This window comes from Arachis ipaensis, chromosome B10 (genome assembly GCF_059453495.1).
Source record: "Arachis ipaensis isolate K30076 ecotype BB chromosome B10, ASM5945349v1, whole genome shotgun sequence".
Taxonomy (NCBI): Eukaryota; Viridiplantae; Streptophyta; class Magnoliopsida; order Fabales; family Fabaceae; genus Arachis; species Arachis ipaensis.
The window spans coordinates 102,222,466-102,246,037 of record NC_142435.1 but is presented as its reverse complement, the minus strand read 5'-3'; the positions used below and the strand labels follow the sequence as shown (position 1 = coordinate 102,246,037).

General features: G+C 34.8%; 1 protein-coding gene and 1 non-coding gene across 2 annotated transcripts; one reads left to right on the top strand and one right to left on the bottom strand.

Annotated features, from left to right (window-relative positions):
* Positions 1-278: 278 nt before the first annotated feature.
* LOC148581113 (small nucleolar RNA R71) lies at positions 279-386 on the top strand. The gene has a single exon (XR_015899630.1). It is a non-coding gene; the product is annotated as a small nucleolar RNA R71 (small nucleolar RNA).
* A 10,664-nt stretch (positions 387-11,050) lies between these two features.
* LOC107621744 (uncharacterized) lies at positions 11,051-19,333 on the bottom strand. The gene is made up of 10 exons (XM_088489132.1): positions 17,019-19,333; positions 16,625-16,936; positions 16,435-16,540; positions 15,961-16,352; positions 13,511-13,724; positions 13,205-13,417; positions 12,921-13,013; positions 12,642-12,743; positions 12,190-12,540; positions 11,051-11,131 (listed from the first exon to the last, which is right to left on the bottom strand). Exons 1-10 carry the CDS (start codon positions 19,310-19,312, stop codon positions 11,051-11,053), a joined length of 4,158 nt encoding a protein of 1,385 aa, XP_088345258.1. The 5' UTR covers positions 19,313-19,333.
* Between the last annotated feature and the right edge of the window lie 4,239 nt (positions 19,334-23,572).

Sequence of the window (23,572 nt, the reverse complement as noted above, 5' to 3'; positions counted from 1 at the left end):
GAAATCATATTGATTTGCTGAGTCAATATTTTATTCTGAGCCAATATGGCATTCAGAGTATCAATTTCAAGAACTCCCTTCTTCATAGGCGTCCGATTACTCACAGGGTTCCTCTCAGAAGTGTACATGAACTGGTTATTAGCAACCATGTCAATGAGTTTTTGAGCTTCTGCAGGCATTTTCTTTAAGTGAATGGATCCACCTACAGAGGTATCCGATGACATTTTAGCTAATTCAGACATACCATCATAGAATATGTCCATGATGGTCCATTCTAAAAGCATGTCAGAAGGACACTTTTTGGTCAGTTCTTTGTATCTCTCCCAAGCTTCATAGAGGGATTCACCTTCTTTCTGTCTGAAGGTTTGAACATCCACTCTAAGCTTACTCAGCTTTTGAGGAGGAAAGAACTTGGCTAAGAAAGCCTTGACCAGCATATCCCAAGAGTTCAGGCTATCTTTGGGTTGAGAGTCCAACCATATTCTAGCTCTGTCTCTCACAGCAAAAGGGAAAAACATGAGCCTGTAGACTTCAGGATCTACTCCATTAGTCTTAACAGTATCACATATCTGCAAGAATTCAGTTAAGAACTGAAAAAGATCTTCAGATGGAAGTCCATGAAACTTGCAGTTCTAATGCATCAGAGAAACTAATTGAGGTTTAAGCTCAAAATTGTTTGCTCCAATGGCAGGAATGGAGATGCTTCTTCCATGTAAATTGGAATTAGGTGCAGTAAAGTCACCAAGCATCCTCCTTGCATTATTATTATTTTCGGCTGCCATCTCCTCTTCCTGTTCGAAAATTTCTGAAAGGTGCTTGCTGGATTGTTGTAATTTAGCTTCTTTTAGTTTTCTTTTCAGAGTCCTTTCAGGTTCTGGATCTGCTTCAACAAGAATATTCATGTCCTTGCTCCTGCTCATATGAAAAAGAGGGGAACAAAGAAATAATAATATTAGGGATCCTTTTTACCACAGTATAGAGGTCCCTGTGTGAGTAGAAGAAAAGAAGAAGAAAAAATTCGAACACAGATGAAAGAGGGGGTTCGAATTTGGGTGAGATGAGTGTTAGTAGATGAATAAATAAATAGAAGGAGATAAGAGAGAGAAAATTTTCAAAAATTATTTTTGAAAAAGAGTTAGTGATTTTCGAAAATAGTTTTTGAAAAAGGTTAGTAATTTTTGAAAATTAAGATAAAAAATTAGAATAATTAGTTAATTAAAAAGAAATTTTGAAAAAGAGGGAAGATATTTTCGAAAATTAGAGAGAGAGAGAGAGTTAGTTAGGTAGTTTTGAAAAAGATAAGAAACAAACAAAAAGTTAGGTAGTTAGTTGAAACAAATTTGAAAATCAATTTTGAAAAGATAAGAAGATAGGAAGTTAGAAAATATATTTTAAAATCAAATTTTTGAAAAAGATAAGATAAAAAGATATTTTTGAAAAGATATGATTGAAATTAATTTTGAAAAAGATTTAATTTTTAAAATCACAATTAATGACTTGATTCACAAGAAATCACAAAATATGATTCTAGAACTTATAGTTTGAATCTTTCTTAACAAGTAAGTAACAAACTTGAAATTTTTGAATCAAAATATTAATTGATGATGTTATTTTCGAAAATTATGTAATAAAGATAAGAAAAAGATTTTTGAAAAATATTTTTAAAATTTTCGAAAATAACTAAGAAAAATGAAAAATATTTGATTTTGAAAAAGATAAGATTTTTAAATTGAAAATTTGATTTGACTCATAAGAAACAATTGAATTTTTAAAAATTTTTGAAAAAGTCAATCCAAATTTTCGAAATTTATGAGTGAAAAAGGGAAAGATATTTTTTTGATTTTTGAATTTTTAATGATGAGAGAGAAAAACATGAAAAATGATGCAATGCATGAAAATTTTGGATCAAAACAATGAATGCATGCTAGAATGCTATGAATGTCAAGATGAATACCAAGAACACTATGAATGTCAAGATGAACATCAAGAACTTATTTTTGAAAAATTTTTAATGCAAAGAAAACATGCAAGACACCAAACTTAAAATTTTTTTCATGTATAGACACTATGAATGCAAGAATGCATATGAAAAACAAGAAAAGACACAAAACATGAAAACATCAAGATCAAACAAGAAGACTTACCAAGAACAACTTGAAGATCATGAAGAACACTATGAATGCATGAATTTTTCGTAAAATGCAAGATGAATATGCAATTGACACCAAACTTTCAACTTGACTCAAGACTCAAACAAGAAACATAAAATATTTTTTATTTTTATGATTTTATGATTTTTTTGGATTTTTCGAAAATTATTTGAAAAATAAAAATAAAGATTCCAAAATTTTTAATATGAAATCCAGGAATCTTACAATCTTAGTCTAAAGCTCCAATCTGAGGGTTAGACATGGCTTTATAGCCAGTCAAGCTTTAGCATGAATATGTGAGTAATTCATTGAATTTTAGGCTAAAACCTCAGTCCAAAACTTCATGAAACACTAGAATTCATTCTTAAAAATTCTGAAGAAAAATATATTTTTGAAAAGATTTATATTTTTTTTTCGAAAACAAAGGAGAAAATTTTTGAAAGATGTTTGAAAATTTTTTTTTTAAAACTTTTTGAAAATAAGAAGAAAATTACCAAATCTAAGCAACAAGATGAACCGTCAGTTGTCCAAACTCGAACAATCCCCGGCAACGGTGCCAAAAACTTAGTGCACGAAATTGTGATCATCAATGGCGCCATCAACATGGAACGCTCAATTGTAATCTCAACTTTTTATCACAACTTCGCACAACTAACCAGCAAGTGCACTGGGTCGTCCAAGTAATAAACCTTACGCGAGTAAGGGTCGATCCCACGGAGATTGTTAGTATGAAGCAAGCTATGGTCATCTTGTAAATCTCAGTCAGGCGGATATAAAATAGTTATGGAATTTTCGAATATAAATAATAAAATAAGGATAGAAATACTTATGTAAATCGTTGGTGAGAATTTCAGATAAACGCATAGAGATGCTTTCGTTCCTCTAAACCTCTGCTTTCCTGCTGTCTTCATCCAATCAGTCTTACTCCTTTCTATGGCTGGCTTTATGTAAGGACATCACCATTGGCAATGGCTACTTTTGATCCTCTCTGGAAAATGGTACGATTCGCTGTCACTGCATGGCTAATCGTCTGGAGGCATCACCCTTGTCAATGGCTGCATCCCATCCTCTTGTGAAAATGGTCCAAATGCTCTGTCACAACACGGCTAATCATCTTGAGATTCTCGATCATACTGGAATAGGATTCACCCTCCTTTTGCGTCTGTCACTACGCCCAGCACTCGCGAGTTTGAAGTTCGTCACAGTCATTCAATCCCAGAATCCTACTCGGAATACCACAGACAAGGTTTAGACTTTCCAGATTCTCATGAATGCCGCTATCAATCTAGCTTATACCACGAAGATTCTGATTAAGAGATCCAAGAGATAATCATTCAATCGAAGGTAGAACGGAAGTGGTTGTCAGGCACGCGTTCATAGGGAATGATGATGATTGTCACGTTCATCACATCCAGGTTGAAGTGCGAATGAATATCTTAGAAGCGGAATAAGTTGAATTGAATAGAAAAACAGTAGTACTTTGCATTAATCTTTGAGGAACAGCAGAGCTCCACACCTTAATCTATGGAGTGTAGAAACTCTACCGTTGAAAAATACATAAGTGAATAGAGGGTAAGCATGGCCGAGTGGCCAGCCTCCCATGGAGGTCTAGAGATCTAAAAATGATCAAAAGATGATCCGAAGATCTCTAATACAATAGTAAAAAGTCCTATTTATAATAAACTAGCTACTAGGGTTTACAGAAGTAAGTAATTGATGCATAAATCCACTTCCGGGGCCCACTTGTTGTGTGCTTGGGCTGAGCTTGAATGTTACACGTGCAGAGATCATTCTTGGAGTTGAACGCCAATTTGTCACGTATTTCTGGCGTTCAACTCTGGCTTGTGACGTGTTTCTGGCGTTTAACTCCAGACAGCAGCGTAGAACTGGCGTTCAACGCCCATTTGCGTCATCTAAACTCGGCCAAAGTATGAACTATTATATATTTCTGGAAAGCCCTGGATGTCTACTTTCCAACGCAGTTGGAAGTGCACCATTTTGAGTTCTGTAGCTCCAGAAAATCCACTTTGAGTGCAGGGAGGTCAGAATCCAACAGCATCAGCAGTCCTTCTTCTACCTCTGAATCTGATTTTTGCCCAAGTCCCTCAATTTCAGTCAGAAAATACCTGAAATCACAGAAAAACACACAAACTCATAGTAAAGTCCAGAAATGTGAATTTAACATAAAAACTAATAAAAACATCCCTAAAAGTAACTAGATTCTACTAAAAACATACTAAAAACAATGCCAAAAAGCGTATAAATTATCTGCTCATCAAGAAGCCAACCTCGGACACTTCTGGACCGAGGAGGATCATTCCGACTCCTCAGGTTCGTGTGGTTCCTTCTGACCCTCTCCAGCCGACTTCTCCTACTACTGGTCCTCCTCCAAAAAAGCAAAAGACGGTTGGTCCCTATGACTTGAATGCCCCTGATTTTAATGTCGTGGGGTTTGTTGACAATCAGATTGCTCCTTATGGCCATCTTCCAATGGACGATGTGTCCATCCTTCGTCACTTGGATTTCATCACCAACAATAGTGTTTGGATGGCTCATATGGGTGCAGCCTTGTTCCGTACTTTCCAAGGTTCCTCGGTCCATGCGACTAAGGCCTTTACGGAGGATGCTAAATTGGAATTTGATAGAATCAAGGGGTTGAAGGATGAGCTTGATGCTAAGGTCGTAAAATTGGAGCTGTATGTGGAAAAAGAGAAGTCCCGAGCTACTGCTGCTGAGGCTGCTGCGAACTTGGCCAAAGAGACGGCAAAAAAGCATAAAGAGAGTTATACTCACACTTATGGCAAGCTGTTGGAGGCCAAGGAGAGGATTCAGTCTGCCCAGGCTGATTATGCCGAGCTTCAGGATCATCTTGTGGGCTATGTGACTGATGCTTATGAGAACTTGAAAGCCCAGGTCTGAGTTCTTGCCCCCGAGCTCGACCTGACTCTTTTCAGTCTGGATAATGTCGTGGAGGGCGGTAAGATCGTTCCTGCCCCAGATGATGAAGATGACGGACCTCCTCCTGCGCCGCCAGCCAAAGCTTCTGCCACCATGACTTCTTCAACTCATTCGGCTGATGTCGACCATCCCGAATCTGATCCTGATGTTCAGATTCTCAATCGGGAGGATGGGACTGTGGATGCCACTCCTTTGAAGACCATTCCTCCTCCTTCAGCCATGGATGCTGCTACCGGGGAGACTTTGGACCCCTTGTGATCTCTTGTTTATTTGTGTAGCCCAGCTTGTGGGCTTTTGAACTCTAGTTTTTTTTTTGTGTAACTTTTAATGTGGTAGACTTTTTTTACTTTAGTTGCTTCTATGCAACTTTATAAGTAGAAAAAATAAAGCACTTTGAACTGTTGAGGCTGTCTTACAGGTGGCCTTCTGAGTCTTTAATGATAGTTGTGTTTCTCTTTATATGTTGATCGTACTTTTGCAACCTTTGCAAATCTTTATAAAGAGTTGGTACTTTGCTGTCCGACCTCTTTTTTATCATTTCTGGTTTTATCCACTTTCTGCTTGGTCGAGATGATCCTTGGGGCTAACTTGTCCGACAACTTTTTAGTGTTCTCGTAGAACCTTTTTAGTTAGTCTGAACAATTTTGATAGCCTTGTCGTGAAGTCGTGGCTTTTTGGGCGAAGCTGTGTCCCTTTTAGCGCACACTTTTCGAGCCTTTGCGAGGTGTCTTTGTCCCTTTTTAGTGATCCTTTCGTTGGTCCGACATCTCCTGTCGATCCTTCTTAAGTTATTTTTAGTAGTCCATTTTTAGTCAGACCTCGTCAGGCCGCTTTTTATGGATTACTTTTTATAACTTCTTACATTAATATGTTTTTATCATTTTCACCTTGCCGACTTTTTTGTAATCGGGCGATGAATTTGGTTTTCATCTTGCCGACCTCTTTGTAATCGGGTGATGAATTTGGTTTTCACCTTGCCAGTGAATTTGGTTTTCACCTTTCCGACCTCTTTGTAATTGGGCGATGAATTTGGTTTTCACCTTTCCGACCTCTTTGTAATCGGGCAATAAATTTTTCCGCTCAGATTAATGCGTCTTGGTAGGAAAACATTTTAGGGAATCTAAAAAACTTTATTCAAATGGAAAATAGGAATATAGACAAGAATATATACATATGAGCGCTTACCCTTCTAAGTCGGGCATTTTTGTAGATCTTGGCCTGACGCCTCATTAAAAAACCCTTTCAGGAAAAAGAGTGCACCTTGGCCTAAGATCTTTATTACTTTCTAACTATAGTACCTTCTTAGGTTACAGGCATACCATGACCTTGGTAGCTCTTGCCCCTCGAGGTCGGACACTTTGTAGTAGCCTTTTCACAGTACCTCTATAACTCGGTAAAGTCCTTTCCAGTTAGCTGCTAGCTTCCCTTCTCTTGATCGACCTGCTCCGATATCATTTCGGATCAAGATAAGATCGTTGTTGGCAAAACTTCGCTGGACTACCTTCTGATTATACCTTAAAGCCATTCGACGCTTTAGTGCTTCTTCTCTAATCCGAGCTCTTTCTCGGACTTCTGAAAGTAGGTCGAGCTCTTCCTTTTGCCTTTGGGAGTTGAACTCTTCGTTGTAGAGGATCATTCTGGGAGATCCCTCTTCCATCTCCACTGGGATCATTGCCTCCATTCCGTAAGCGAGTCGGAAGGGTGATTCTCCTGTGGTGGAGTGCAGAGTTATTCGATATGCCTATAGGACTTGTGGGAGCTCTTCGGCCCAAGCTCCCTTTGCGTCCTGTAATCTCCATTTTAATCCAGGTAGTATGAGTTTGTTGGCAGCTTCTGCCTGTTCGTTGGCTCATGGGTGTTCTACTGATGTGAATTGGTGCTTTATTTTCAAGTCAGCTACCAAGTTCCTGAAACCTGTGTCAATGAATTAGGTGCCATTATCTGTGGTGATGGAGTAAGGGACCCCGAACCTTGTGATAATGTTCTTGTATAGAAATTTCCGACTTCTTCGAGCGGTGGCATTAGCTAGCGGCTCTGCCTCAATCTATTTTGTATTATAGTCTACCCCTACAATGAGAAACTTGACTTGTTCCGACCCCTGGGGAAAGGGTCTGAGGAGGTCGAGCCCCCATTTTGCGAATGGCCAGGGTGATGTAACACTGATGAGCTCCTCTGGTGGAGCGATATGAAAATTAGCATGCTTCTAACATGGTGGGCACGTTTTAATGAACTCGGTTGCCTCTTTTTGAAAAGTTGGCCAGAAGAACCCTGCTCGGAGTACCTTTTTGGAAAGAGCTCGTGCCCCCAAGTGGTTGCCACACATGCCGCTGTGTACTTCTTCCAGGACTTCCCTTGTATTGGAAGTCGATACACATTTTAGGAGGGGTGTTGCGATCCCTCTGACAAGAGGACTTTTGCTAGTAAAGAATTTCATAAAAATAATCACATTGTAAGTATAGCTTCTAAACCAACAGAGAATCCTTTCATACAAAAATTTTGGTTGTCACAAGTAACAAACCCCTAATAAAATTGACAACCGAAGTATTCAAACCTCGGGTCGTCTTTCAAGGAATTGCAGGGAAGTATGATTTATTATTGGTTATGAAATTGTATCTTTTTTAGGTTTTTGAAATAGGGAACAAGGAAATAAATTGGCAAGGAAGTAAATTAATAACTAGAAAAACTCTTGGCAAGGTATGAGAACTGGAAATCTCATCCTAGTTATCCTTATTAGGTGTGATGAGAATTGTTATTGCTCCCACTTAGTTAACCCTTACTAAATAAAGAAAAGGCAAGTGGACTAATTAATTTGATTCCTCAAGTCCTAGTCAACTCCTATGGAAAGACTAGCTTTAGAGGGATCCAAATTAGTCAGCAAATTCTAATTTTTCAATCAACAGCTGAGTTTAATAACTCAAGTGTCACCAATTACTCAATCAAAGCAAAGGGGAGAAATCTAAATTAAATTGGAAGCATCAATAACATAAATAGAAGAAAGCAATCATAATTCTGAAATACTTCAATTTGTATTAAATAAGAAAATCAATCCTAACATGGAGTTCATAAACAAATATTAGGAAAATAAACAAATTAAAGTAATAGAATAAATAAAAGTAGAAGAGAACATAAATTAAAGGAACATTGAACCTGGAATGAAGAAGAGATAAACCTAAAACTAAGAGAAATCATAATTCCTAAAACCTAAGAGAGAGGAGGGAACCTCTCTCTAGAAAACTACATCTAAAACCTAAAATTATCCTTAATGAATGAATGATTGATGAATGATTTGATTTCCCCATTCTCCAGCCTCTATTTTGTGTTTCCGGGCTTGGATTTGGGGCAAAAAGGAGCCCAGAAATCGCTGGGGGCGACTTCTGCAACTTTCTGCACGTGGCGTCTGTCACGCGTACGCGTAGGTCACGCGTGCGCATCATTTGGAGATTTTCCTTGTCACGCGTACGCGTCGCTTGTGCTCTGCACTAGACACGCGTCCGCGTCGTCCATGCGCGCGCGTCGCTGTCAGTTTCTTCAAAACATTATTTTGCGCGTTCCTTCCACTTTTTCATGTTTCCTTTCTGTCCTCTAAGCCATTCCTGCCCTATAAAGCCTGAAAATACTTAACACACAGATCACGGCATCGAATGATAATAAAGGATAATTAAAATTAATATTTTTAAGGCTTAGGAAACATGTTTTCACATATATCACATAATAAGGAAGGAATTGTAAAACCATGCAAATTATATGAATAAGTGGGTGAAGAATTGATAAAAACCACTCAATTGAGCACAAGATAAATCATAAAATAGTGGTTTATCAACCTCCCCACACTTAAACATTAGCATGTCCTCATGCTAAATTCAAGAGAAACTGAAAAAGAGTGAAGGTAGAATGGTAGAATCTATGCAATGCAATCTATCTAAATGCAAGCTACCTAAATGAATCTTGCAATTCTAATTACTATCCACCTAGATATACAAAGCTTAGATGTGGTTAAATTGAGTCTAATTTTTAAGGAATCATATATGCATAACCCAGGCTAAATCATATTTAAATACATTCACAATTGAGTTGAGTTAATCAAAAGAGTTCACAAACTTGCAAGATAAACAGTGATTAAACATGGATATATGGAGATGAGCTATTGAACCCTCATTGGATTTGTGTATACACTCTAATCACTCAGTGTTTGGGCTTAATCACTCTACTCTTCTCTAGTCATGCTTTCTAAGACTTTGTTCTTCATCTAACCAATCAACAAATATTTAATGTACACATGCAAACATCATGAGGTCTTTTCAAGGTTATAATGGTGTTAAGGCATGGGAGAGGATATATATATATGGCCAAGTAAGCTATAAATTGAATCCTTGATTAGTCCAAGATCTCACCTAACATATACATACTCTATACAATTCTAACTTTATGCCTAACTATCCAAATTTTCCCACTTTTGTATCACATACTCACGTACCAAATTATTTTCAATTTTCTCACATGTGCATTGATCTTTTTACTAAACTCATTATTGGGGTAATTTTTGTCCCCTTATTTAATTATTTAATTATAGGGATTTTTTTTAAGCATAATATATCAATGCACATGTTATTTTAATTATTTTGGTTTCACATAAGCATGCACCCAAATTCCCAATAATTTATCAATTTAATACTTTTCCTATCAACCCATGTTCCCACAGTTTTCCCACACTTAGTAGATACACAATCTCTATCTTAAGCTAACCAAAGATTCAATTTGGGATATTTAATTTGTTTTCCTACTTAAGGCTATTGATGTGACAAAATTCAGAATAAATGAGGATTAAAAGGCTCAAGGTGACTAACAAGGGTGACATAAAAAAGTAGGCTTATTTGGGATAAGTGAGCAAAAGCAAGTAATGGCCTCAATCATATGCAAGCATGTAAATACATTCTATATTGGACATATAGAATGGAACAAAGCAAAAGGTTGCAATCATAGTGAAGAAACACACAGGAATGAAAACTATGGTTAAATAATATAACCATGCAATTAAGCTCAAATCTCACAGGTTGTGTGTTCTTTGGCTCAAAAACCATATATCATTTATGTATATCATGCAAGTAAGAATAAAGATTTCCAACTCAATCAATGTGAATCCTTGAATGGATTTTGTAAAGAAATAAATACATCCTTTAAAAAATGTTGTCAATTTACCATATTTATTACACTACAAAAAAAAAAGGTTAAAACGGCGGTTATTTTGGGTAATTACGGCGGTTATAACCACCATTATGACCAAAACTGGCGCCTCCAAGAAACGCCGTTATTCTGGGCGCCATTCTGGTTATTACGGCGGTTTTTCGAAGGTTAAAATGGCGGTTTGTAACCGCCATTATTTCCGCATAAAATGGCGGTTTTTGAACAGCCGCCGTTTTTACCAGGATGTTGTGGCATCTCTTCCGTTTAAAATGGCGGTTAGAAACCGCCGTTTTTCCCATGATAACCGCCATTTTTACCATGTTATAATGGCATCTTGTGTGTTTAAAATGACAGTTTCTAACCGCCGTTTTTACCAAAATATAATGGCATCATTTTCGTTTAAAATAGCAGTTTTTAACCGCCGTTTCTACCAGCGTATAATGGAATCGTTTTCATTTAAAACGGGGGTTTCTAACCGCCGTTTGTACCTAATTATGATGACAATTTTATGCTTTTTAAAATAAGATTGAAACCACTAATTTAAAGTGATATTTTTGAAACTCACTTAAAAATCTCATAATAACCAAAAGGTATAGCCATAAATCAAACATCATAAGATGATTTTTAATTCATACATGATCCAAAAGTCATAATCCAAGTCATAATTGAAATGTCATAATCCAAAAAACAAAGTATCAAAATAATCCTTAACAAGCATTGACTAATTCTGACTTATAATTGTCTTAACATATCAAGCAAGGTCATGCTTTCTTGTTGCTTGCTCCAGAAGACCTACTTCCTAACTCTTTTGGTGATGGAATCTCACTCTCCTGATCCAATCCCTACAACAAAAATATAATTATTATGAGCACAAGAAATACAAGAAAAAGGCATATATTAATAATAAGTGGATAATTATGAATTTGAATTCATCTAAAAAATACATATAAAATGTTACTAATAATACTACTAGTGCTAGTTGTTAATTAGCTTTCCCATGTGCTTGTTAACCATAGCAGCGACAAAGAATGAAGCCTTAAGATCTTTCTATTCACTGATGTATAGAATCATTTTCAAACAAAGCAATAACAGCAATAACAACCCTTAGTCAACAACCAGCAATAACACATGCTCATGCTCACCTATTACCATTAGTTGCTTCCTACTTATGCCTATATACCACAAACATTGATAAATCTTTTTTTTTCACTTTTTGTTAATCAATTATAATTTACAACAAAATCAGAACGGGAAGTCAAAATCTGTATTCATGAACAATTTACAATTATTTCACTCAAAAGTACATTCAAATAGCCAACAGTGACCATGACCGAATCTTAACTTGTTTTGGAGATCAAAAGTATTCATGAACAGTTTACAATTATTTCACATCAAAAGGAAAAAAAAGAGAGAATTCTATGATGAATATGAACACTACTACTTGGGGGAGAAACCCTAATATTTCTCTACAAGGAGATGCTACTTCTCAATTAGCCCAACTACAACTGTTGCAAAATCTGTTGCAAATCATGAACGGCAACACATTTCTTAACATGGGGAATAACCCTAATTTCCCCTTAGGAAACCCCAGCTTTAATAATTCTTATCTTAACGGGTCAAACATCCTTCAAACTGTAGAACCTTTTGGCTTGAAAAGTGAAGAATATCGATCACAATCAAACCCTACTGGTCTATTATTATCTCAATCAGACTACAGTAATGACTTCTTTCAACATGGATTGTCAACAAATACACGAGAGCTTGAATGCTATAACAAACTTAGCAACACTACTAATCAAGCAGAGATTAATCTACTGTATCCTGCATTAGTAGCATCCTCTCCACTGTTTACAATTATCTCACATCAAAAGAAAAAAAAAGAGGATAATTGTATTTGTACCTGTGAAACTTGTTGAGTAGGGAACATTCCAGCCAATTGTATTGGAATTTTACCTCCTTCCTTAGAAGCAATATAGGAGACTAGCGCTTGCAATTGCGCTTTAACGGTATCCAACTCTTCTTGCACATTTGGACCACAAGTAGATGATGTTCCAACATCATTTGAAGAACCTAAATTCATTTGACTAATCCTTGTAGTGTTGTTCTTGAAAGCAATTGTTGGAACAGCTCCCATACCTAAACCTCGAACACGACCAGGGTGCTCTTTCCCAAAAACTACTCCAAGAGCATCAAGAGGAGAATTAAGAGTTAATTCCATCGGTTGTTGGCTGCTATATGCTTCAATCTTCTCCTACATGTATAAAAAAAAAGAAAGAATCAAAAATAGTATTATATTATAAAAAAGAAAGAAAAAGAAATACAAACAAGTTACTTATTACACTTTAGTCTTACTGCTATTTCTTTAGCTTTTTCGTTAACATAACTTCCATCTGTTTTCTTGTGAGTGATGTCCCACATTTGAACCCTACTAACTTCTTTTCCCGTCTCTTCCGTCTAAAATTTAAGAAAAGTAGAAAGACTCGATCAAAAAATAGAAGCCTACTAACTTCAATCATGTATATATCATTCATCTAATTATTATCTGAGATAGATTAGATATGCAGAAAAATTAAGAGATGATGCATGCATTATATTTGAGATAGATTAGATATGCATGCATTAATTGATTACCAATTCAGCCCTTCTTCTTGCAATTGATTTAGCACCTGAAGTATGAGGAATTATTTGTTTTTGCCGAATTTCTTGATTCCTCTTACAAAGTTTCTGCAAGTTAAATTTGGACATAATTAAATAGAACCAAACATGCATTCAACATATAACAATAATAATGGTTTCAAGAGGGCAAAAGAGTGCAGCACTACTGCATGAGAAGCTATCACTAGTTCATTACCAACTCTATATAAAATAAAATACAAGAGCAGGCAGCAGCAATATCTGCTTCATATAAGGCTTACCTGAGTTTCAGGCTTCAAACGATATTCTACAAATAAAGCCCATTGATCAGGAGCAATATCTTCTGGTGCATTATTTATGATCTCGGTTTTACTCAACCTCGGATCATAAAAATCATTCCAAAGCTTTATCCTATGTTCCCTCCATTTTTTGCCAAGTGATTGGAGAAAAAATCGTTTGGCCAAGTTATCACTCACTTTGAAGCAAAATCGAGCCTTCAAAATTATAACAAAGAATATATATTAACCAGCAAATATAACTAAATAATGGCAAAGAAATAAGCTTTAGAGTTTGAGTAATCTTCTTACTAGGAAAAAAATATTCCATTGATTTTCAAAAAAGCTTTTTGGAATGTTTGACCACTTTTCAAAACTGATTGAAAATGCTACAGAATCAGTGGCCAATTGCCCACAAACTCCTGCAAGGAGTCCAGCTACTTCTCCTATTGCTGCATGATGTTTATCAAAAGTGACAACTATGCACAAACCTTCTAGCAAATTATGCACATCCTTCACTAATAAATGAAGGTGTGTACTAGCTCCGTATTCATCTAAAATAGACAAATAAGTATAAATAAATAAGTAAATGAGCGACTAAAGAATAAAATAAATAATTTTTAAATAATAGACACTATAGAATTGACTTAATAATAACTTTTCAGATTAAAAAAAAAGCTGTAAAACTGTAAAAGTGATATATAATATGATAATAAATAAATAAATGGAGACTGAATAATTTCTCTGCTATAATGAAATTTATCACCAGTTGCATGTAACAAAGCAAAGCATGATCCCAAAACCCAGCTATAAATGAGTACATACAATAATAATGTTCAGTATCTAGTTTTTATCATCAGCAAAATTCCACATATGCTAATATAGGAAACAAGTATATAACATCTCATTTAATAAAGCAGATTAACCCCGAATATGAATATGAATATAACATCACTTCTGGTAAAGGGTCCTCCTTTGTCCAATTACCATAGTCACTTTTATTTTTTACTTTTCTAACCGCAATATATATATATATATATATATATATATATATATATATATCAATATAAAATATATATTAAAAATAATTAAATAATATATATTTATTTATAAATATAAGGTAGTTACTTTAGAGATTAATTTAGTAGTTAATTTTTAATGTATTTTTTATAATTAATATACACAAACGAAAGCCACTAAGAGTGATCAACAACAAGAAATTTGGACAATATATGTATAAGATTTTAGTTCAAATTTTATCGCAATTAAATGTAAGATAAATATATTTTTTCTTTAATTAAAGAAATGTATGCAGGATGTAAATCCATAATAGTGAGAATTATTACTGATGAAAACTTGGTAGATCCAATCCAACACTTGATTTATTTCCCAATGGATGAGAATTACAAATTAAATTAGCAAGTTCATTGAAGGAGTAAGAGTCAACTGAACGATCCACCCAATTAATAATTAAATTTATAATTGTCTTTTCTACGAAATATAAAAAGCATAGTCAAATTAAGACACCAGAAGGGAGCAGAGAAGCCATGAAACACACTTTGAATTCCAGCAAGTAAATCAAAAGATAAGGTACATGAATTAATACACACAGATATATAATATTATATATATTAATATATATAGATAGATAGATAGCTTGATTGTGTTTTATGTCATGGCCTATAACATCTCATCATCAATCACATATATATGAATAGTAAAATCCATGAATTCATTTAATAAGTATTTAATAAAGCCCTAAAATACAGTTTAGTTAATGTTAATCTATACATACCTATGGCATCAATAGTCCAATAATGTTTAGATTCACGTCCACGTTTATGTTTAGGTTCGGATGGATGCTCAGAAGAATTTGAAGCTGCCGACTTGTCTCGGGATGAACTTGCAGGTGCTGCCGACTTGTCTCGTGAGGAACTTGCAGCTGCTGTCGACTTGTCCCGGGAGGAACTTGAAGCTGCTGACTTGTCTCGGGAGGAATTTACAGCTGCTGCCGACTTGTCTCGGGAGGAATTTGTAGCTGCCGATGTCTCTCGGGAGGAATTTGCAGCTGCTGCGGACTTGACTTGTGATGCATTTGAAGCTGCCAACTTGTCTCGGGAGAAATTTGCAGCTGCAATTGACTTGTCTTGTGAAGAATTTGCAGCTGCTGCTGCTTTAAGTAGATTCTTGTACCTCTTTTGCTTTGGCATATCTGCATAATAGATCAAGAAATTCAGGAAGTTACATATCTGCAAGTTAAATTTGAAGACCTAGTAACTAGTATATATCAGTAGGCACTACTATAATGTATAGATAAAATAATTTCATACCATAAATATGAATTATAACTAAATGATAGTTGGAAATAAAATAATAGTTGGAAATAAAATAATAAGTATAGATAAAATGTGAATTATAATTAAATGAAAACTTAAATATAAATTTCATACCATAAATTAATTTAACCTACTAACTATTCCGACATGTGTTCGTCTTCTCCAATGTCATCATCTAGTAGTTCATCATCTACCTCATCTCTTAACAATGATAGATTATCACCATTTTCAAATAAAGAATCCAAGTTTTGCTCTAACCATGGCTCATTCTCGCATGCTTCATCATCTTCATTTCCCCCCATATCATATGAGTCTCTTGGCTTCAAATGCACGACAACACTCCAATCTTTATTCACTTCATCATTGACAAAATACACCATTCGAGCTTGTGAGGCTTCAATATATGGATCATGCTCCTCTCGGTCACCACTGTGTATTACTCGTGAAAAATTAACAGAAGTAAAACCCCAACTATCCTTTCTACAGCCCCATTCTCTAGTGGTGTCAGCCCATTTACATTTGAATAAAGTAACCCGAAATCGGCCATTGTAGTTTAGTTCTATAATATCTTCTAATTTGCCATAATATGACAAATCAACATTCCTAACATTAGCATCACTAGCGCTAGCAACACAAGGAGTTGAAGACATTAAGAAAACTCCACTATTCTGGGTTTTTAACCCATTGTCTCGATTGGTAGTTCGAAAGGAGAACCCATTGATACTAAATGTAGAAAACCTTTTGGCATATCGTGATGGACCCCTTGCTAAGTATCTCAAATCCTCATGCACAGTATTCATAACGTCTGGGTTCATAAGCTATTATGATAGAACAACATATTAGTTATTATATCCACAAATATTGCTCAATATTAGCAAAAAAGATCACTTTTCTATTTACCTGCGTAAGAAACCAAGTAACAAAATCTTTGTTAACTCTTTTTTCTATCTTTACATTTGAAGGCCTTCTACCCTTAGATCGTCTTCGTACAAAATCTTTGAAGTCACTGTCAGATATGAAAGTTTAACTCTAACTAAACAACTATTTTCAAGTAAATAAAAAACATGTACGTAAATCCTTAAGTACTTACTCAATGAACGGTTTGACATATGGACAATTTAGAACCACATAGCGATGTGCTTGTTTTTTTTCCATAGGTGACAACTCAAATACTGTGAAAGCTCCCTTAGAGTTACCCATTTGTGGAAAAAGTGAATCAACATGTGTATTGTAATTACCATCCGGACGATCATCAACACGTGGTGGCCTATTAAATCTTGTCTCAATCCCTTCTAAGTATCGAGAGCAAAATGTAAGAGCTTCTTTAGCCACATATCCCTCAGCTATAGAACCCTCTGATTTAGCTTTGTTTCGTACATAGGACTTCAAATGTCCTAAATACCTAGTTTGTATAATTGGCTTTAGTAAGCAAGATATAACTAAGTGACAGGTTAAATGAACAATGACTGAAAAGAGATATTTACCTCTCAATAGGATACATCCACCTATAGTGTACTGGTCCTCCAAGTTTTGCTTCATCAACTAGATGACAGGTTAAATGAACCATGATTGTAAAGAAAGAAGGAGGGAACAACATTTCTAAATGACAAAGGGTAAGGATTATTCGAGGTTGGAGCTTCTCAAGTTCTGTAAGACTGAAGCTTTTAGAGCACAGCTGTTGAAAGAATGAAGACAACTCTATTAGCACTGCAGTAACTTTATCTGGTAGCACATTACGTATGGCAATGGGTAATAGTTGCTGCATAAGGACGTGGCAATCATAGCTCTTCAATCCAGAGAGCTTTCTTTGCCTCAGGTCAATACACCGTGAAATATTACTCGAGAGACCATCTGGTACTCTAATATTCTTTATAGTACGCAAGAATACATCTTTCATGGAATTTGACATTGTGAACAAAGATGGATGATATCTCCCATTTTCATCTGGCCATAAATCTTTCCTTATACCCATTTCTTTGAGATCCTTACGAGCTTTGAGATTATCCTTTGACCTTCCAGTCTCATTGAGCAAAGTGTATAACACATTGTCGCAAACATTCTTTTCAATATGCATGACATCTAGATTGTGGCGCAATAAGTTAGACTCCCGATAAGGAAGATCAAAAAATATGCTTTTCTTCCTCCACATCCCCGATTCATCATCTTCTTCAACAACTTTTCGCCGAGTCCTCTTACCTTTACTTGCCTGTAGTTCCTTCCCAAATGAAACATTGATGCCTTCAAGTTGTTCCAATATTTTTGACCCTGTTAGTACTGCTGGGGGATCCCTCAACTCAATTTTTCCGTTAAATTTTACACGACTTAGCCTAAACTTATGACCCCTTTCTAAGAAACGGCGATGCCCCAAAAAATACCATTTTCCACCATGCTTTAATCTATATGAATCAGTGTTGAAGTTACATGTGGGACAAGCATATTTACTGTGTACGTTCCACCCATATAAGTTACCAAGGCCTGGAAAATCACTAATTGTCCACATTAATGCTGCTCGTAATGTAAACATTTCATTCTTGAACCTATCTAATGTTTGAACACCATCATGCCACAACTCTTTTAACTCTTTGATAAGAGGTTGTAAGTATACGTCTATGTTGTTTCCTGGCATTTTCTCTCCGGGAATAATCATTGACAAGATTAGTGATGTTGGCTTCATGCACTCCCATGGAGGTCGATTGTATGGAATAAGCACCACTGGCCAAACGCTATAGTTTGTACGCATAGCTCCAAAGGGGTTGAATCCATCAGCTGCAAGACCAAGACGTACATTTCGAGGATCTTCAGCAAACCTATCATGAAGTAAATGAAATGTCTTCCAAGCTTCAGAATCTCGCGGATGCCTCATCTTCGAATCTTTCTTTTCTGCCGAAGCATGCCATCGCATTGATTGAGCAGTCTTAGAACACATGAATAATCGTTGAAGTCTCGGTTTTAGTGGAAAGTATCGCAAGATCTTTGCCGGTTTCTTCTTTTTAGCATCGCTCCATTTAGATGTCTTGCATCTTTTGCATTCTTGCAAATCTTCATCCTCCCCCCAATATAACATGCAATCATTAGGGCAAGCAGGTATCTTGGTATAATTAAGCCCTAGTTTGTTTATGGTTTTCTTGGCCTCATAGAATGTATTTGAAATCTTCGCATTTCCAAAAGCATCTTTTATTAACTTGAGAATTTTGGTCATGGCTTTGTCACTTATTCTGTATAAGCACTTTATGTGATACAGACTAATCAAGAAAGACAGTTTTGAATACTTTGTGCACCCTTCGTACAATTGGTCACTACCATCTTCCAACAACTTGTAAAATTCTACATTTTCTGCATTGTCTCCATCTCCATCTTCTATGTTGTCTTCATCTTCATCTCCATCTTCTATGTTATCTTCATCTCCATATCCATCTTCATTCAAGTCAGGTCCAGTAACTCCAAACGCGTCATTGAGCATTGTTACCATTGGATGTTGAGATGTCAAATCATCTTGTACAATATGACTAGTTTGATGAGCTTGTGACCCAACTCCAACTGCTTCTTCACCATGCCAATACCAAACTTTGTAGTTTTCTGGAAATGGCTTGACTATTAAATGTTCAAAAACTTTCTCTCTTGTTTGCCACTTGCCAAAACCACACACCGGACAAGGGCATTTAATCTGACGACCCCCGAGAGATCGATGCTCAAAAGCGAAATCCAAAAACTTGTTTAGACCATCTTTATACTCATGCGTGTTTCGTGGTTTTCCAATCCATGACTTATCGATTGACATGACTAAGAGGGAATACAAATAGAAATTTTAAAAAATCTATTCATTAAAAATCTCTCTCTCTCATATTAACTAGGCAACTAACTAGTATATATCAGCATGCACTACTATAAAAAGAAATTCTTGTATGCACAAATTAGATATCAAACAAATACTTAAATAGTATTTTAAAAGAAATTATAAAAAAAATTGTAATTACCTCTTCCAAATGATAATTTTGTGGCTGTAACAATGGCTTTGTGAACTTTTCCTTCTCAAGTAGTGGTATATATGCAAATTAATTTTTTTCTACAAGATAGAAAGAGACAAAAAAATTATAATTTATAAAAAAAGAGAAAGAGAAAGAGAATTAAGGAGAGAGAGAAATTAAATATTAAATAATAAATAGTAGTAGAAGTCTAGAAAATAATTGACACACTTGCAGACATGCATGTGAATGCATAAAGTTATAATAAAATGCATTAAATAAATAAATAAATATTTTATATATAAATTAATTAATTATATATAAAAAAATTAAATAAAAGAATTTGTTAGTAATTAACTAATTAAACAAGCTACACTTATCAATAAATTTGTTATTAGTTGAATAACTAATATGACCCATATTTAGTCCAAAACAAAAAGTTCAATTACAAAAAAAAAAAAAAAAAAAAACTCTTTGAATTGACATGAACTCATGAGTTAAACTCGATTTAATATAAATTAAGCTAGTCTTGGGACAATAAATAAATAGCGGCTATTTTCATAAAAACGTAAAAATAATATTGTAAGTTATTAAATGACTTATTTATATATTTAGTCAAACATAAAATAATTCATAATATCGTATATCTGAAAGTAACCAACTAAACAAATAAATACATAACTTTTTTTTAACATAATACACAAATGGTACAAATAATATTAGTAGATATTATAAAATATAAATTAAAGAAACTGAAGATAAAGATTACCTTTTAAGACCTTTGTATCCGAAGTGAAAAGCAAGTGGCTGCTATATTGAAGTTGATGATGATAGCCAACAATACATGGCATTTACCTGCAAATGCACCGGCACCTTTATATATAAATTAATTATAATAAAATGCATTAAATAAATAAATAAATATTTTATATATAAATTAATTAATTATATATAAAAAAATTAAATAAAAGAATTTGTTATTATATTAACTGGGTAGAAAAATATAACTTTCTAGAAAAATAAGATTAGCAGAGTATAACATGTTATCCATTTGTCACATATGAAACACATATTGCAAAAATCGTCATAACATTACTTTGGTTCTTTATCTCAACCAGTACAGCACTTATGATAGGTATGCATGCTTGTGCAGCAAGAATGAAGTCATGTACATTACTCTTTCCCTTAACCCTGCGCGTACCACAGATTCCAAATGATCAAATGAAAAGTTGTTGCTCATTTTAGTAGGACATAGAAGTTAGAACATAGATTATTGGAATAGCTCATAATATGCTTGACCCTTAATGATATTACATTTAGACATTGATTCTGTAGCTCGTTACAATTATAAGCAAAAAAAATGGTTGCAAACTTCACCCAGAAATAAATATCCAGGATAAATAAAGTAATTTAGCCATAGAAGCGTACATACCAGTCATATGAAACAGAGATAGCAGGTATATCATTGAAAAAAGCCTCGCGAGCTCCTGCTACAATGCCCGAGTAAACACTAGAAAGGGAAATACTTAGTACAGCCATGGGAAAAACACTTTCTTAACGGAGTTAAAAACTTCTGAAGCAACAATAGTTGTTTTCTAAGTTTCTTTGCAAATTATAATTTTGTGCATCTCAAATTGCCGGAGGTTAATGATCATATGGAGTTAATGATGATTACATTGTCATATGGAGTAAATTACATCTACTAGGCATCTTTCAGTTAGATCAATTGCTATCAAATGGAAAATGCCAATTTTAAGAAGGGATTTAAAAACTGCCTCCGAGTCATCCTCACTTGGTTGGCAAAGATGAATGATTTGCAGCTGAGAGCGCATTAGATTGAATAAAAGTGTGCAGTTTAGGAAGACAAGAGTGTTACATACATGTGATAGCCACAGTTGCTACCCACAATTAAGAGGATCATAGAGGGTATCTTGTAAAGAGTTAACCATTTCCGAAATTAAAATCCGCATCACCCATCAATTAAATGTTAGACTTCTATAATACATTACCATCATAAACTGCATAGCCCAGCAAGGAATCCAGCAAAATTTGCCAACGTGAAAAATTAATCAATGACCCAATGTGGTAAATTGAGTCTACATATGCTTCAATATGTATTACTGAATGATCCCTTGTATACTTGCAACAAAACAATCGTGAGCAAACAAATACCTTAGATAGCCCAGGGGGGATTGTAACAAGATCTTATCTAAAGGCAATGAGCTGTATAGTTCATCAACATCGCTGAATTCATCAAAGTCCTCCTGCAGAAAAATGAAAAATAGAACAAACAGAATAAGAAATAGTCTTAGAATAATATCATACCAGGTTTACACTCAAAATAGAATAAGCAAAGTTTGGAAGCTAGTTGCAAGTTTCATTACTAGACTCATATCAGAGCTCAATTTATTAAATTTCCACCATTACCAACACCAGGAAGTAAAACACAGCACAAAAAGAAAAGATATTTGATTACCCTTTAAGGTCAAGAGTCAAGACAGAGAAGCATACTCAAAATAATTCAGCAGAGGAAAAAGAAAGTTACCTAATAATGAAGAAGATATGAACCTTGAGTGCAGAATTCTACAAAATTGAGTTAAATATAGTTGGATAACACAAACGGCAACATACTACACAAACTGCAACATAATCACTCATATTTCAACAACTCATGACAAAATTGAGTAGCAAAACATATCAACTTCAGAAGAAAAAACACACACAATTTGAATAACACCTTTACACTACTTGAGTTGCTTCCTTTTGCTTGAGAAATAAAGAGAACTAAATAGAAGTAAGCAAAACAAAGCAAACATAGTTCAGTTATTGCCTCATAAACTAGTTCCCAAACTGCAAAACAAAATGGTTCTAAGTGCCTAAGAAGCAAGTCCAAAATCAAAGAAACAGCTCAACCAGTGTCCAATACACACATCAAAATAACAAAAAAGTGGTGAATTTTTTCTCAAAGAAAAAATCTTCTTTTACATATAAACCACGACCATCCATAATCAATTTTGTTCTAACTCATCTAATTTTACATGAAAACCGATGAAAAGTATAACATTATCATCACCATCGTCCGAATCGAACCCATTGTTTTTCTTTTTCTTCTAAGTAACTCTCACTTCTTCTATTATTATTATTATTTTTATTTTTTCTGAAAAATGTTCTCCAAAATTACATATTATCTTTCTTTCTTTCATTTTTCGGTGGTGAAATGATGAAACTAAAACATTGTACTGTTGAGAAGAATGATAAAAACAGAAAGTAATAAGCGAGGGGAAAAAATAAAGAAATAAACTGTTATTTGGAAATTAAAGGATGAAAAAGAAGGAAAGAGAGAAGATTAAAAAGAATGAGTAATGATTAACAATCACAAATCTTTTGCAGAGAGTGGTGAAGGTGGCTAAATGGCGAAAAGAGCGCTCTCCCTCTTTTTTGCTTTCAAAACTCAACCAGCAACTATTACAAATATTTAAAAAATATTAACTAGAGTAAAAACAAGAGTTAACAGCCATTCCAATAACAAGAGTCAACAGCCATTCTACTAAAATTGTTCAAAAATAAATATAAACAAAAGAAAGTCCAAGACAGCCAGCCTAAAAGAAGCAGAAGGAATAAAATGAAACAAGGACTACAACATGTTAATCAAATCTAAGTGTAAGGACATGTTAATCAAATAATGAGCTGCACTACATGTTTGATGTTGATGACCTGAGACTGAAATGAAACAAGGACTACAGCATACACTAATGTGTCTAAGTGCTTCTTTTCACTGCTATTTTAGGGCTTTAATTAAATATTGAACAGAGCTAATGCAAAAACATTGAACAGAGCAACGACAACAGAGCTAAACAACTAAAGAGATTACTCATTTATAGCTTTGCTTAAAAGAACCAAAAAAGAACCAAAGAGGCAAATAGAGAAATTGAGATTGGAGAAGTTTTTTCTGAGATCTGAGATCTGAGATCGGAGATCAGAGAAACACCCTAATAGAAGTAAGCAATAGAAGATCTGAGTTCAGAGAGAGAGACACACGTTAATAGAAGTAAGCGAAAGAAGACCTGAGATCGTCG